This window comes from Tamandua tetradactyla, chromosome 8, assembly GCF_023851605.1.
Source record: "Tamandua tetradactyla isolate mTamTet1 chromosome 8, mTamTet1.pri, whole genome shotgun sequence".
In the NCBI taxonomy this organism is placed as follows: Eukaryota; Metazoa; Chordata; class Mammalia; order Pilosa; family Myrmecophagidae; genus Tamandua; species Tamandua tetradactyla.
The window spans coordinates 111540242-111557709 of record NC_135334.1 but is presented as its reverse complement, the minus strand read 5'-3'; the positions used below and the strand labels follow the sequence as shown (position 1 = coordinate 111557709).

The 17468-nt window shown below is 44.8% G+C and overlaps 1 protein-coding gene across 14 annotated transcripts in view; it reads right to left on the bottom strand.

Annotated features, from left to right (window-relative positions):
* Positions 1-17468, bottom strand: part of CD44 (CD44 molecule (IN blood group)) — an 87143-nt gene that overhangs the window by 46298 nt on the left and 23377 nt on the right. For all 14 annotated transcript variants that reach the window (XM_077114395.1, XM_077114394.1, XM_077114397.1 and 11 more), the window contains exons 2-3: positions 6984-7149; positions 3289-3422 (exon numbers count right to left, since the gene is read on the bottom strand). In XM_077114395.1, coding sequence (XP_076970510.1) covers positions 3289-3422; positions 6984-7149 — 300 coding nt within the window. The remainder of the gene's footprint in view (positions 1-3288; positions 3423-6983; positions 7150-17468) is intronic.

Below are 17468 nucleotides of genomic sequence, written 5' to 3'. Positions count from 1 at the left end.
ACTGAGACATCCAGTCAATCCATCAATCCTCTCTTTAAAACGTAAACAAAAAATTATAAAAGAAGCCTATCCACATAACAAAAAACAAAAAAACTAAACTAAGACAGCTTTGTAAATGATTAGATCATTTGTTCAAATGGAGTCCCTTCATGCTCCAATTCATCTTAACTTCTTAAAAGAACATCAAATCTGGCAAGCACGGTGAATGGTGACCCAAATGTGCAGTTACTGCACTCATGCTCCATGTCAGATAACAGGGCCTCTTTTAGACAGCCCTTCATTCCGACTAATGAGCACTGGGTTGCTGGGAGAATCTGGGCTGGTGAGGTTTTCCCGGACAAAGGATTTGTTAGAAAGGTCTGTGGTGGGCTACCTGGCGGGCTGTGTTCTCAGAAACCTTGGCTCCACAGCACCGAAATAGCTAGCAGACCCATTATCAACCAGGATCAGATCCAAAGACACCTTCCTCGGTGCTTGATACATTCTAGGTATCCAATAAGTACCTGCTGAATAAATGAGTGAATGAATGGATGAAGATAGAAATCACCCCTAAACTCCATCTTCAAAAGAGAATGAAGCATTTTACTGGAAGCAAACTTAAAAAGCAAACTGACTCAAGTCCATACCCTGTGTTGCTAACACCGGGGTCCCTTGGTTCATGCTGAGTCTGACCACTGAAAGTGAAGGCAATATAAATCATGAAGCTTCTTCAAGGGTCTGCCATTTGTAAATCACTTTCAGAGGCTCTGTGTTCAGACCAAGCTGACTCTGGGGATCACACTGCTGGGACCTGACCACTTACTTAAAGTTTTCAGGCTGGGTCAGATTCAAGTGTCTTTCCAATGAGATCCTTTCCATGATGCAGAAGTCTATCAAGATCTCTAGCTCACGTAGCACCCCTAGCATGTGATTCTAAGTCAAGACATTTAGAATGTATTTCTCCATAGACATACGCTCTTCCATAGTTCTTCAAATATGTTTTGTTGTGTTGCTTCAGCAAGGTTCTTAACTCCCTTAAGATGAAAATCATGGGCTTGGTTTCTTTCTTTCCCCCACTAGCATGGCACTGAGACATCCAGTCAATCCATCAATCCTCTCTTTAAAACGTAAACAAAAAATTATAAAAGAAGCCTATCCACATTAAGTGAATTGGGAAAATAAAGGAAAGAAAAACAGTACTTTTAACTTTTAATTCCTAGATACCGCTGTTTGGGTATGCTACAGAAGCTCAGCACATCTCAAATTTTTCAACTGAACTAACCCCCCAAGAGAAGAGGAAAATTAATGAATATTATTAACTTTATGGTCTGTGGATGGGCTTAACTCATGGCAGAAATAAAGGCAGGGAGAAAAAAATCTCAATAGCAGCCTGCCTAGATGGCTTTATTTCCAGGCGATAAAACAGTGTGAGCTTCTACCTTTTTGAGTCAAAGTTCTTTCTGGCAAGTGACACCAACTCATAAAACAGGTGAGACAATGTGGACATATAACTTACTTGATTCATTACATATATTCACTCAACAAGATTCAGTGGGAGAAGCGACAAGCAGGACCCAGAGACTCTCAGAAGTAAGTGGTCTCACCTGGCCCTCTCCCACGTGACCAACCCCTTCCTTCATCTAATCCTCAAACTCTTCCCAAAGTCTGCCCCAGTCTTCTGTGCCAAGGGAGACCTAACTAGCACGCATGTTGCTCTGTGTCTACTTCCTGTTTACCTTATTTACGTGTGGCTTTTCTCATTAAAATGAATGGGGAACTAGACATGGACTATGTTATTTTACATCCACTGGACTCACTACTACTTTTGGTCACTTTCCATTGTGTTCTTTCCCATACAACAGGGAGGACTAAACATTCTATGGTTTTCTCTCTTTGTGTTGTGTGTCTCTCTGCAGGTTTGGTGACCTATATATATTTGCCATAATTTACTGGCTTCACAAAACCCATCTCAACATATTAACCCTGATATCTGCCCTTTCTCCCAAACTCTAGGTTTTTCCTCTGAATTCCCACACTGATCCCCACCACTCAAGCAAAAATGGGTGTGTGCTGTAGCCCAAAGCCACTGACGCAATCTCACAGTTTCTTTGATGTCTCTTTTTTAGCTTAAAAATCCATGCAGATTTTTTCTCCTACCATATATAATATCTACATTTGTCTCATAAAAATAATGTCTTAAGCCATCATATAATGCTATTTTTGTTTGTCTCATACAGAGTATGTCTTAAGGCAGTTTCCAGCTAAATTAACATTCTCCTCCCATCCTCAAGGAAAGCTGACACTCCAGGAAACTCTGCCAAGTTGACCTCGTCGCTTCATCTTCCCCTAATTAACAACCTTGAAATTTCAGGGGGAATAGAAGTCCCGGTTTGATGAGTAAGAAGCTTGATGGTTGGCATTCAAAAAATTGATGTTTATGGTCTCTTCTCAAAAGACCCTGAAGATTCATAAGGCATAGAATTATTTAATTTTGTTGGAACCTGAATTTGACTTGTAAGCATGAGTTTCTAGGCTAGCGGTTGAGAGGAGGCCTGGCTAGCTTCCCAGCATTCATATCTTGACTTGGCTTTTTTATTCTCTAGTTGCTGAATTCTGCAATAGTTAGGTAAGGAACATTCAAGAAGGTCAAGAGTCTATGGTATATCCTCACAGCCTTCTCTTCTGGCCCCAACAAAATGAATACCTCTCAATTAAGCCATTTGGCTTGCATCCAAATGCTATCATTAGATTCCTATCACTCCACTGCTCAAAATCCTACTATGACTTCCCATCACACTGAGAATAAAACCAAACTCTTCGCCATGGTCTACAAAGCCCTACATGCTGACTTCTCTGACTTCAGTATGCGGCATTCTCCTCTCTGATCACCGTGCTTTAGCTGCCCTGGCCTCCCTGGGCTTTACACTGGCTTTTTATGCTGCTCATGTGCTCACTCCTTCAGTTCACTCCGAGCTCCCCTCCATGTACTTCCTCAGAGGTGCTTCCCCTGCCCACCTTCTCTGAAAAAACATCCCCAGCATCTTTTTAGCCTCTTACTCTGTTTTCTTTTTTACAGCACTTACCACTCTCTGACTTCCTATCAGGTATTTACTACTCATTTGTTTATTGTTTGCCTTCCTGGCTGAGCATGACAGCACCGTGGAGCAGGAATGCCATCTCTGCAGAAGGAATTGGTTCTATGAATGGAACCCCACTTAAGCTCTCAGCTCAAACCACTGCCAGCCACGCTGTCAAAGGGCTGCATGCCAAAAGCAACCACACGAACAGAGAGATCCCCTCAGGACCGACCTGAAGCATTGAAGCAATACGCATCGTACTGGGAGGTGTTGGAGGTGACGATGTACACCCCCGTGTTGTTGGCGGCACAGATGGCGTTGGGAGTGATCCGGGGAATCACCACGTGCCCTTCTATGAACCCATACCTGCAGAAGGAAAACAGGAGGTTGTCACCCTGAAAGACTGGGGCAGGAATTTCATAATATCTCTTCGATTGACATTCAGTGCAGTGCAAGACTTCATTCAATTCACCCTGGGGATGATGGAAGTTTCAGTAATTGAGTTACGTGAAATCCGAAAATAATAACAGAGAGAGAGTGAAAGCAATCGACAAGGCCGATAGAGAAAAGGTGATTCTATTTAGAGACCTATGAAGATATTAAAAAAATAATAATCAAGAAATAAAAAATTGGTTTCAAATAAAATTTGTGGCCAGCAGTGTCAAACAGGTTTGAAAAAGCAGAGAAAAGCCTGAGGCACAAACGAGAGAAGAATGGCCACTTAAGGAGGTGGGATCCACTCTGTCTCTCAATTAGGTTCATATTTTCCAGACAGCACATTTTTAATGAGCAGCTCCCATCAGGTAGGAAATAGGTGGCTCTCCATTCAGTGCACGAGTTTCAAACTCAGCGTGTCAGAAAAGTGAGACCTGGAATGATTTCTCCTGCCTTAGTTCCCATCAACCATTCTTCTTTACTGGTCTCGCCTTTTCCTTTGATTCCCTCTCTTCATACACCATTATTCCAAACACGAGGCTTTGTGCATATGACAAGTATACATGCACATTTTGTTTCGTAAGTGCCCCAGGAATAATCCTATCACTAGTGGAGATAAATTGACCATCATTAAAATGGGAGCAATAGGGTTAAGTAGAAAGCAATGCTCCTTTAACTCAGAATTTTTGAGAAGGAGTACAGTCGGAGATGTGCACAGCCTTATTCCCCCACCAAGGAGTTTCTGGGGGCCTTTTCAGATACTAAGGCCTCTTTGCATCAGCATCATGGTGGCTAAATATTCACTTCCTACACAATTTCTTCAGAATATAAAATGCCTCGAAAAATGAGATGGTGCCGAGAAAGTGCCATTTTCAAGGGAGGAGTGGAGGCAGGGGAGGGCAGAGGGGGAGAAAGTAAATCCAGCAGGTTTTTAAAAATGCAACACTGGCTAAAATACCGGCTTAGATCCTCTTAATCTTTCCTGCCAGGGGCAACAGTACAGAGTGCTACATCCCGCAAGTCCCATGGAAATGTCTGTGAATTTGAAGTTTTCTAGCACACGGAAATCATTATGTCTATGTTGCAATTGTAGTTCGCATGACTAATACCTCATCTGAATGGATAGACTGGTTTCCCTGAAATCGCCTGAGCTTGGGGGGGAGGGGTTGGGGGAGGGGGCACAATTAAATGTTAATAAGTCTCCATATGTATGAGAATTGCTACTAATCAGGGTGGGGCAGACCAGAGAAGGAAGCTGCTAAGGTTTTCTCCCAGCCTGTAACTCTGTCATCCATCCTATGGTAGCCATCTGATTCATAGCTACCTGAGTGAAATTATGGAAATGAGTTTTGCAACACTTAATACCAGTATGGGTGGAGCGATAGATTTCTTTGGCACCGTTTCTCTTTAAAGATAAATAATAATTCTTGTCGAGTCTACTCCTCCTACCTGCACACCACATCATATTGACAAGTATAGATAAGACTGACATTCTAGAATCTAATGAAGCCCCTTTGTAAGTTACTACTGAATTTTCACCACATCATGTTGACCACAAGCTATACATAATACACCGTAAATGAGCTGGGAAGCCTAAAATTTATATGTGTGTGTATGGTATGAGTAATTTACTGTTCAACACGGAGGAAAGAACACTCAAGCAAATCCATGTGGCAAACTTCCATTTTGTTTTTGCTCTCAGTTCTTCAGGAGGACATAAAAATCCGGGTCTGGGCTCAGACAAGGCAGGACAGGATTCTCGGTGCCTCCTTGTGCAAGTAGCATGGCCCAAGGCAAGCTGCAGTTGTTCTTTAAAGCCTCAGTTTTCTCATCCATAGACTGGAGTAGCGATATGTACCCATAGCGTCATTTAAGGACCTAGTAGGGGGATGCGGTTAAATGGACATCAGGGTTCCCGGCACACAAGCCCTGATGTTTGCCCAGTGGCGGTAGTAGGAAATCTCCCTGGTCCTCAGTACATGAACACATTCTGCATTTTGTAAGAATGCCTCGCTTGTATTTCACAATCCAACTTTAGCTTACGAAATCCACTTTTTAAGGCTAGTAGCCTAGTCAAGGCCACTTTTAAACAGTTAGCCTTGGGAATAGAATAAATGGATCTGCCTACAGCCCAGCATCAGTAGCTACCAAGCTATCTTTCACTCCTACTCTCTGCCTTGTAGGTAGCCCCAATATCTAGCACTGAACTATTACAGAAGTCTATAGACACCTGCTCTCTTTTGTTTTAGAGTAGTGTTGTCCAGTGGTACCTCCTGGGATGATGGAAATGCCCTAGAATCTGCAGTATCCAATGCACTGGTTGCTAGCCATGTGAGGCTAACTGAGTGCTCAAGATGTACACCAGTCCTGCAGAACAATTGCATTTTAAATTTATTTAGCTTAAATTAATTTAAATGGAAATAGCCACAGGTGGCTAGTGGCTAGCATATCTGACAGTGCTATTTTAGAGTAAAATTCTCCTTTTCCCTTTCAGCCAAAGAATTTCAACCACGGTTCATAATGTGGACACATTATTCTGTAACCAAGAATGGGTGGTAGATATGTTTAACTTACATTTACTGGTTTCCATAAAGAGTTCTGGAGTTTGACTTTTAAAAAGCTGAGTGTGTGTGGGTGTGTGCACATTGCAGAGGAAGGGGAACCACGTTACCTAATCACATTGCAACACACACACACACACACACACACGGAGGGGGTAGGTGCAGGCTGGGGTGGAAACTCAGAGCAGTTGCTTACCCAGACCTGGTGAAAACAAAGCAAATCAAAACACTTCACCACTGCTCGCTCTTAGCAATCACCATGCAACACAGGAGCATCAGAAATTTAAAAAAAAAAATAAAGCCGCTGCATGTTGTAACCATCCTGCAACAAAATGGCTCAAGAGGCTCCGTGCAGCATTGTGATAGCCTGGGAGAAGGGCTCAAAGGGATCGCTGTGGGTCCCTCCCATCTCTTCGCAATCACTTCTTATAAAATCACCTTAACTTTCCAGTCATTTTCTTTACTTTCCCATGCCGGAGCAACACAGAAAAGAAACTAAATAACAACACAAAAGAGAGTTTGAAAAATCTGCTCTGAGCCAAGTCTGGAGGGCCAAGCCTCCACCCGCTGCATATTTATTTTAAACACTGTTATTTGGTTTACGTTTTCTTGTGGTTCCAACGATGATATTGCATGCTTCTTCAAAGCCAGGAAAGCGCTGTGAAAGCACTTCAGGCAAGAGGATTCTTACAGATGACCCTTAATGGCCTCCTCCGGGCTCCCCATCTATGATTCACAAAGGTGTCTTCAGCCGACTCTAAATTCCAGTTGCCATACAGGTTCTAGTTTGGCTTGGCCAAACGAATAGGTGGGGCCGCCTCTGCAGGCAGCAATCCATTCAGCCATCAGGGAGGAGGCATCCCAGTTCTAAGCCCCACCCCTGGGCCCAGGGAGCCTGCTCTACCCGGGGAGCCGGGTGCTGAGCTCTTACCTGCAGGTCTCAAACCCAATTCTCAGGGCGTGTTGCATCTGCGCCATGGTGGGCAGCGTGCTATTGAAAGCTTTGCAGAGGTCTGCAGCCTCGGTCCTGGAGATGCTGTAGCGGCCATTTTTCTCCACGTGGAATACACCTGCATATCGGCAAGTGATATTCAGATCTGTGGGATGAAGCAGAAATGTGAGATTCTTTGGTATCAATTCTCTGAGAAGGCTAAGAAATTCGTTTTAAGGTAGGCTTGTTAAAAAATCAAATAAACTTCTCTACCGGTCACAATTTCTCCAGCATTCTAAAGCAACATCGCTTTAAGCTCAAATCTGGCATCACTCTTGACACTCTCCATCAGTTGCTCCATAACAAAGTTTTTGAAAACATATGATTTATTTACTTATTTGGGGGGGAGGGTGGTGGTGCATGGTCTGGGAATAGAACCCGGGTCTCCTGCATGGAAGGCGAGCATTCTACCACTGAACCACCTGTGCACCCTGAAAAAGTATGATTGAGTTTTGATTGGTAAAATAATACAAAATCATGGAAAACTTACAAAATGCAAGGAAGTAATGAAGGAAAAGCAAGTCCACCACTTCAAAACCACAGCAAATATTTTAATCTTTGATTAGTTCATTTTCTGGGCATCTATGTATATATTTTATATAGTTGATGGTACTGAATATACGTATTTATTGAGGGGGGGCTTTTTCCAATATAATCTTATATTATGAGCATTTTCCAATCATCAAGCAATTTCATTGCCTTGCTTATAACCTCCAATGGCTTCTAGTTGCACCCAGAATAAATTCCTTATCCAGACTGATAAGATCTACAGGATCCGGTGCTAACTGGACAGTTAGTAGCTTGCTCTGCTCCAGGCACAAAGCTTTCTTTCAGTTCCTTTGGACTCTCTGATCACCTTCCCATCTTAGAACATTTAAATCTGCCTTCCCCTGTGTTTGGAATGCTCCAGTTTCAGATTATCACATGGGTGGCTCATTTTTGTCATTCAGCATTTCAACTCCATATCACCTCCCCTTTGAGTCTTTAACTGAATACCCTAATCCAACCCCCACTTCTCCCCCACCTCACCCTGCTTTTATGTCTTCACAGCACTTGTTTACTTGTGCATTTGATAGAACTGTTTCCCCTTTCTGTGATGTAAGCTCCAAGAAAGCAAGGGCCTCCGACTTTTTTTGTGGCTCTATCTCTAACACCTACAACAGTGACTGGCTTAGAGCAGATGCTCAATGAGTATTTTTTGTTAATCACACTGAAGACAGAAGTGTAACTGCTATTGCTGGTTAAAGAATTATTTAATGCAAGGACTTTTGTGAGTTTTACTAATAGAAACCTGACATCCCAATAGAGAGCTAAAAATTATTCTGTTTACACCTGATGCTGTGTAACAGTCTCAAAAGACTTCAAAGACCTTCACTGGAAACTCATTATTTTTCTGGGGTTATATGAACCCCAGTTTGCACTTGAGTAAACTCCAACACAGAAAGATTAAGCCATCGAAACTGTCGGGTAAGTTTCCTGGAGCCTCAGAGACAGTCCTCCTCTAAGGAAGCATACCCACATTTGCTCTGAGCCTGCCAGGGCGCTCTGTGTGTCAGTTTGAAAACCAAGTCTGGATTCAAACAGCACGGGCCTTTAACCCAGACTCCAGCTCTCTCTGGGGCAGGTGTGGAGCAGGAAGAGTCTGCTTATTTTGCCAACAAGAAAATTGAGGCTCGGAGAAGTGGCTTGCCCAAGTAAGTGAAAATTTCTGTTCAGAGCCCGAAGCTTCCTTCTTGAATCCCCGTCGCTGTGTTCAGTGTCCTTTTACATGTCTGTGCTGACAGCAGCAGGGGGTGAGGGTGGAGTGTCCACTACTGCATGTCCCTGGTCCCCAGCACTGTCACAGTTCTGTGCTGAGTCATCGTCACAAGACCCCTGGAAGTGAGGCTTTTATAGGGATGCACATATTGATAGAGATGAAGACATTGAAGCTCAAAAATTAAACAACTTTCCAAAGTTACCTTTACTAGAAGCAGCCTCAGTTCTGCTTTACTCCACAGCCCGTACTCCATACCACTTTGCTATGTGCCCAGAGTCTCTGCTATCATTAGACCCAGTGAACAGAGAGCTACACCTAAACCATTGTGAAATAGTGACACGATTGCAGAGCCATTGTTATAGAATTACACAGACAACTCCTTTCTTCTCCAAGAGCAGGAAACAGGTCCCAACCACTAGCAAACAGAGATCTGATAAGTACAGCCAGATGAGAGGAGAACTCTTAAAATGCTGTACTATCAGGCGGGCCACGGTGGCTCAGTGCCCCGGTGCCTGCCCGTGCACAAATAAATAAATAAATAAATATTTTAAAAAGTCTGTACTATCGTCTTTGATTCTAAAGACAGTAAAAGAATAATGAATGGGGCTGGAAAAGAAATCAGCCAATATCAATTGTTTTTCTTTTCTTCTCTTTGTATCATTAGTATGTGAGTGCTTAAGAAATGTCATAACTAGGTGAAGTGGAGTAAAGGTACTTTTGTGTGGTTAATTTCCTCTCAGATCTAATAGTGTCTCTTTAGCAACTCATGCAACACTTGGCTAAGGAGGCAGTGGGAGCACAGAGGGGGAAACACACAGTCCCTTTCGAAATATTATTTGTTTGTGCTGACGTTTTCAGGTTTGGCCTCTGTTGACCAATCTTGGCAAAGGGAAACTGTCACTCTAGGTGACATCCCTTCCAGGGGCATTTCTTGTCCAGTGGACAAAAGAAAAATGAAGACTCCAAATCAGCCATTTGTAAGTAAGGCTGATAGAGAGACCTCAGCCAGGTGCCAGGGACAGGCAAACCGCTCTTTAGCTCCTGGCCCAGGTGGCTGCTGTCACTTCCAGGTTAAAAATGAGACAAGAACAGCGGTTTGGAGCTGAATGGCAGTTTCTCCCCTGTTAAAATTAATCCAAACTTGCCACCTGGCAAGCAGAATATGCAAATGCAAAAGGAACCAATTCAGGCTGTAACTTTTGAGTAAATTCCCTTGAGTTTTATATGCAGCAGCCAAGATAACTTTATAGCTGATACATGTATATCTCATGTGAGTGTGTATCTCTGTATGTGTGAGGACATGAGTGTGTGTGTGTGGGGAGTGCCAGCCAAGGCGGGATGTAACACAGAAACTCACCCTTCCATCTGCCTTGACTGTAAGGCTTAACAGGGTCTGACACACAGGGCATGCATGGCAAACGGCTGCCGAATGAATGAATGAAGAAATTCTATGCAAAGTGTGAATTTCACAGTTTACATTTATATCACGCTCACAAAGAAAAGGTGGAACTCCAAACCCTGATCGCATTTAGTCATTTAGGAATGCAAAGATGGGGCCAAAAGCTGCGTTTCAGTTCCACTGTCCCTGATGTTCACAGCTCCTCTCCACTGGCTCCCCTCCTTTCTTAAAAGGAGGCTCCAGGGCTGTGTTTTATTTAAGACCTAATGATTTATGAAGATGTTCCAGCAGACTTCCCATACACTTGTGGGAATGCAAATCATTACCCCAAAAGGTATTTATAATACCAACAATGATAACAGTGGCTAATATTTATTGTCCACTTACTATGTTCAGGCCAGGCACCCTTCTGAGTGCATAACAAGTCTTAAAATATTTTATCCTCAATAAAACCCTGCGAGGTAGGTATTATCATTATCCACCCATTTCCCAGATACAGAAACTGAGGCACAGAAAGGGGAAGAAACACGCCCAGGTACACAGAGATAGCAATGCTGAGGCCAGGATTCAAGTCCAGCCAGACTGGGTGCCAAGAGTCCCCAGGCTTCTCCACTAGGCTAAGAGTCCTAAAACCAACATAACTGTTTATAACCTTTCTCTCCAGTGTACAGCTGAGGATGTTTCCAAGGTCTAAGTCAAGTTAAAGTCAGGTTGAGGTATGAATAGCCATGGAGCATATGCAATCGCTGCACAGAGCACAGCGTCCATAAAATGTAGAGCCATGCTTCAAGCCCCCTGTTTGAAGCTGGGGGTGAGGGGTTGGGATGTATGTGTGACCCTCCTGAGAACAGAAACCTCTCTGACTTGGGGCCAGCTGTGACTCAAGAGGCTCATCTTAAATGGCTGATTGCTTCTATCACACAAGTCTTTCCATCTGGATAGAAGTCAAGAATGTTTTCCGTTGAGTGTGCTGGTTTCCAATAAATCTCCTGTATCATGTAATGAACAAAACCAGCCCATGTCCCTCCCTCCTGAAAGGTCAGGGGCACAACTTGAACTGTCCAAGGCTGCTTTTAGAAGTTCAGGGAGGAGCCTCTCTGGGGAGGCAAGGACGACCAGGGAGAAGTGGCCCCCGCCATTAGAGTGCTCAGGGACACCCAGGCCTGGGCAAGGCAGAGGCCCGCGGGGCTGGGCAGGGCTGTGCAGGTCTCCCACCCGCCCACGCGGAAAGAGGCCCACTCACATCCTGTCATGAAGACAAGAACAAGGAGCTCTTCAGTGGAGTGCCTTTGTCATACAAGCCTGGCCTCTGGCACCAGCCTCGCAGGAAGGTTTGTAGTTGAGCCTCATTTGGAGATGCATCCCAGGTAGAAAGTCAGAAAATGACCTACAGTCACTCTGTGGCCAAAGAGAGGAGACTCTCGGGTCTCCAAACCAGACTTCTCCAATGGGTCCAGAAGGGATTAATTTTATCTTCTAACACGAGCTACACACACATGCCTGGTCCCTCTTAATCATCTCTTCAAGGAGGGATAGGGTAGAAGTAGATATTTGCACTAATTCGGTCCCCAAGTACACCGTTACTTGAAAATGGGGAAAAAGACCAGCTCTTGAGACTTAATGACTTGCCTAATTCCCATGGCTGGTTCACCACAGGCCATGAAAACAACAGCCAGTAACTATTGGGTGCCTACTTGGGTTTATACAAAGTTCTCAATGTTTTGCATAATAATAATTCACTTATTTCTCATAACAATCCTATCTGGTCGGCACTTTTACTATCCCCCATTTCACAAGCAGGTAACTGATTCATCGAGAAGATGGATATCACTTGAGCTAGTAAGTCATAGACCCAGGTTTCAAACAGTCACTCAGCTGACCACTTGGCTGTGTTAAATTGCATCTTATGCCTAGGACAGATACTAAAGTTATAGGAAAACCACTTACTCTCCATGCAGTTTTTAAAATGTAAAGAGGTGGGCGGGCCACGGTAGCTCAGCAGGCAAGAATGCTCGCCTGCCATGCCAGAGGACCTGGATTCGGTTCCTGGTGTCTGCCCAGGTAAAAAAAAAAAAAAAAAGTAAAGAGGTGAAAATAGAAGAAGAAAAAAATATAAAGAGGTAAGCATTAAAAGAGAGCTTTGGGAGGGGTAATTTGAACTTATTAAATATTTTTTAACCTTAGAGCTTCTTTGATTCTAGAACATGACATTTAAAAGGGCATAGCCCTTTGCCCCGAGGGCTTGGAAAAAAGCTAAGTGGAAAGAAGTCTCACTAATGGTGCTGTACCTTCTCTCCAGGGAGAAGATTGCAAAGTCTCAATGTCCACAGGCTTTCCCCAAGTGGGCTGGCCACCTCCCTCTGACTCTATCTGTTGCACTTCCTGTGATCCCCTTACAAATTTAGAAAGTCCAAACCTCGCTGTAGCCCTCATCCTCCTCTGCCCTTTACAGTCTGAGTGCTCTCACGGTAAGGCAGGGCTAGTGAAGAATGGACAGTGGGGCCCAGGGTTGGCCCAGGGCCAGGACATCTGACTGTGCTTGTGACACTGTGAGATGCCTGCTGCCCAACCAAAAGCTTTAGATCAGCCAACCAAAGCTGCCAGGCAGATCTAGCTAGAGAACAAAGCTCAGGCTAACCTCAACAGACACAGTCGAGCTCCTGGGACTTGGTCACACACAAACCTCTTGGACAATGGCAGTCACACGCACTGAAGAGCTCTCCAAATTGTTCATTTTTAATAGCTTTTTTTTCCCTTCTTCTTCTTCTTTTTTTTTTTTTTGACATGGGCAGGCACAGGGAATTGAACCCAGGTGTCTGGCATGGCAGGCAAGAACTCTGCCTGTTGAGCCACCATGGCCCGCCCAAAATGTTCATTTTTATAGTTATCATTAAAAGGCCAGGATTCTATTTAGGTGCTCTGATTTGCTGAGCTCATGTCCCAAAATGATGATTATGCAACTCACAACCTAATGGAGCTGATTCTGAGCAGAAGTAAGGAGGAAAAAGGCCAATGTTTTAAAACAAACAAATTACTGCTAATAGGATCATCCACATTGAAAGCCAGGAAGAGAGAGTTTCCAACCAAATTGTCTTGTGACACAGAGAAAACTAAATCAAGAATGACTGAGCATGGTCCCTAGCTAGTTATGAGTAAAGCAGAACCTCAAGTGTTCTTAGTTGTCAGGCTCGTGACTCCTCATTCAGTGCTCTTGCTCCAGAACTATCTTTTATGAGCGATCTGAGCAAGCTGTTCCCAATGAAGCCATATTCCACTGTCTTAACAAGTAGGTGGAGAAGTCATCCTGTTCTTCATTTGTTTGATGTCGTCAAAGCCCAGAAGTTTCCATTTGGGAGTCTTCCTCGCTCTTATAGTCCCTGCTGCCACCCAGACCTGCTGGCCCCAAAGGCTGGCAGCCTTCCCACTGCCCCCGCACCCTTGCCCCCATCCCCTGACACCCATGTGATGGGCTTCTGGTGAAAAGGCGTATTGTTCAGCAGCCACTTCTAAATGAGGGCAAAATCACACTCGGTGGCCGAATTGCCTTTGGCTGCCCAGTGCAGACCATGAGTCTTGAGTGACTCAGTCTCTCCCGGAATTGCCCCAGAGGCGGGTGAGAGTTTAATGAGCAGAGAAAACAGTCATGCACAATCAGACCCAGAGAATTTCTTTCACAATGTCTCCTGGGTTTCTATCAACTGAGCTGTTCTTCTCTTGGCACTTAGAGAGGAAGTACGCCCCAAACTCTTGCCAGTTGGCTGCACCCCCTGACCTCTCAGCCTCTTGTCCACTGAGCACGGAGCCTGTCATGGCAGCCAATACCCAATCAATGTTAGGACCCATTCATCCACTCAGTGGGAGGAGAAGCCAAAGGGTTCCCTCTGCCACTGCCCTGGCCCTCAACCAAGGCCTCCAAACAACTGACCCATTAAACAGACTGGGAAACTCTTGGGTTGTTTCACAGAGTCAGATGAGAGATCGTGGTTCCTGCTGTGATGGTGGGAACTGGAGGGGAGAGGTGGGGCTGAAGAAGGAGTTTTTAGGCCCTCACTCCCAATGCAGCAGAGTCCATCTGACCAGAGCGGAGCATGCACCCCAGCACCATTGCTTCACTGGACAAGAATTTTCTGAAGCAAAGTGGGCTTGGTGAACCAGTCTCCAAACAACAGCTGGGGAGAGAGAAACCGCACTGTGTACCTCCTGCGTGTTGCCATGGCTACCAGGAAATGCTCAGCTCTGGCCTCTCAACCTTTTTAAATTCAATTCTGGATCATATTGATCGAGCCAACTGGTTAAGCACAAAGCCAGGATGTGATAAATGAAATGAAAAAGCATCTTGGGGCCCAGATGGGGATTTTCCTATCACAGGTAGGACAAAGGAGGCTTCCCCCCCCCGCCCCTTATTTATTTTTTTTTTTTGCATATTTGTTCTGTAATTCAATTTTTTCCCTGGGGTAATCACAATTACAGCCTCATCACCTAATTCACCTACTGCTTTTGCACAGGTTTTGCCTGGGGAATGGTTCGCTTTAGCTGAGGGAAGGAAGTAGCTGGTGAGAGGTGAGGTCGGAGGGGGTCTGTCCCTCGCAGACAGTATCTGCATTTTGGGAGGTGGTTAGTGGGTCTCTGGCATGCTGCTGGGTCAGAGACCCCATCTGGGAGTAGCAGGAGCCGGTTAAATCCTGTTAATAATAAGCGGTGTGATCTTGACCAACTCACTGCCAGTCATACCTAGCTTTCCTAGCTCCCAGGATGAAACAAGGAGTTAGGAAACATTTGGAGCTTGAGGGATAAGATGGGGAAGAAGGAATTACACACCTGGGATAGTAAGAACATTTCAGAAAGCTTCTTTAAAATCCCATATTAATTAAGACACATTCTACCCTCTGCACACCAAAAGGTTCCAAGCACAAGCAGGCTTCAGTAATTGCACCCTGTAGGAAGTTTTCCACCAGTTCCAGAGCATTTTCACATCCCAAAGCAGCTCTGCAGAGGCTCTGGGTCAGTACTATTTACGCATTTTAGAGATGAAGAGGCTGAGGATAAGAGACTAAGAGATTCTTTCAAAATCTTATAGAATAAGCAGTTCGAATAAAACTTGGACCTCAACTCAGATTTACCAGGTCTTCTGGTTTTTCCCCATTACCCTCTGGTGCTGCCCTTTCTATCTCGGGATGTCAACAGGCAAAGTGGGGCAGTGGCAGCGCTCAGACAGTAGTGTGTGAGAGTTTTCAGACATTCTCTGAAATGTCTTAGGAAGACCCCCAGTGATGTCTTAGGAAGAACCCCAATATTTCAGATGGGTAAATGCAGAGTTGCCTCTGTGGGAACTAGAGTGGGGCGGAGGGCAGACCCGAGGGTCTCTTTATACCAGCTGCTCATTCGCATCCAGCCCCTGGTCTACCACAATCAACAATAAGCGACACACTCCACATCGCTTAGGAGAATCAGTAGAACACTCTGGAAACCCCCACTGGAGATGCCAGTCATAGCAATGGTAACCACCACTTTGTAAGCACCTGCAATGTGCCAGCTGCATTTGGAGCCCTGGAAGAGATAGTCACCCTGCCTGACAGCTGTGGAAACAGGTTCTGATAGTGAAGTGATTAGCAGGGTCCTACAGCTCAGAGGCTGCAGCCCAAATAAAAATGCATCATGTGAAAGTGATGTAGACTTAGTCTTATAGTTTTGTACTAATTTTTCTCATTATCAAGAACACAAATATCTTGCTTACTTCATGTTCTCCATTAAAATTGCCCCTAGTTCACCATATAGAAGGGAGGTATCAAAGTCAGAATTTCAAAGATTTATAGAATCAGAAACTAAGGTAAGTCTTGCCCTTCAAGATAGCGCCACTCAGCAAGAGGCCCCTGCCAATTCCTGGAGAAAACAACTTCAACACGAGTTTAAGTTCATTTCCTCTTGCCTGTCTCTTTTAGCATCTTCACTTGAGAGAAAAGAAAGATTCTGGAGTTTATGGCATCCCTACTCCGCACAGGAAACTAGTCTAGTTGCTTTGTGCATGTTATGCCACATAATCCCCAGAGCAGCTTTGAGACATAGAATTCTCATTTCCATTTCACAGATGAGATGAGTGAGGCTCAGAGCACAACTGGGGTAAAGTGAGGGGTTCAATCCTAGGCTGGCTGGCTCACGTCAGAGACTCGGTTTACCAAAGCCACACTTTTCTCCTTGGGGTGTACAGTTCCTCAGACTGGGGCCCTGAAGTGCAGGTGTACTGTGGGGTAACAGGTGTGCCTGGGACACTCAGGCTTCTAAGCTCCCACCGGAAGCCCCTGGCTGGACTTGCTTCCCAGCAGTATTGGTGCTAGTATGGCACTTGCTATCTGCTGGGTTCCATGCTGGATGCTTCACATGGATTATCTCATTTAATCCCCACAATAATCATATAAGTACTGTTATTGTCATCAGATTCTTCTACAGTTAAGGCTTAGAAGGTTAAGAGAGCTATCCAAAGTTGCCCTGGGATTAGTGGGTGGGGAGCTGGGACTGCCACCAGGCAGTGTGACCCCAGAGCCTCTTAGCCACCAAGCACGAACACTTCCCTCATCACTGCCCCTGGACCTAGGTTTCCTGAAAGAAGCAGAATAATGCTTTCTAAAAGACTGAGCATCATTGGGTTAATATTTGCTAATGGCATGCAAATACAGCGGGTGAACAAGAGCTGTTTCCTACCCTCTCTTCCCCAGGGAGAGCTCCCGGACCAACTAAGATAGGGAGAATTCTACAGCAATACCAACCCAACACTGGGACTTGAGAGGCCTGAGCCCTGGACAGAGCTGAAATTCTTGGGACGACAGAAAGAGGATAGGGTGGATGAACAGATTGGATTTCTGCCTGGCTGGAATGCAGCAGGTGGCTGTCCTTACTTTTTCCGGGCTCACACACATCACCTCTTCTACTCACAGGAGGGATGGGCCAATCACACTCTAGTGGGTCCCAGGTGTCACGTGCTCTTCAATGCTCTTTTCCTGTCACTCAAAAAAGCATACCATTCATGAGAGTGAGTGGCTGCACAGGTGCAAACGTTTCTAGGGATAACCAATGGGCCTGCTGCCGCTTAGAAGAAAAGTCAGTTATTCAGTCATTCATATGCCTTGGTACTTAGAGTTCCCCTTATAACCAATCTTGACCTACAGGTGGATTGAGACTTGAGAACCATGCCTTCAAGTTATCCTTTTCCTCTTCAGATACAGCAACAGCAAAGCTGATGCTGTTGCAAGAGTATTTATTGGTAACAACAAAG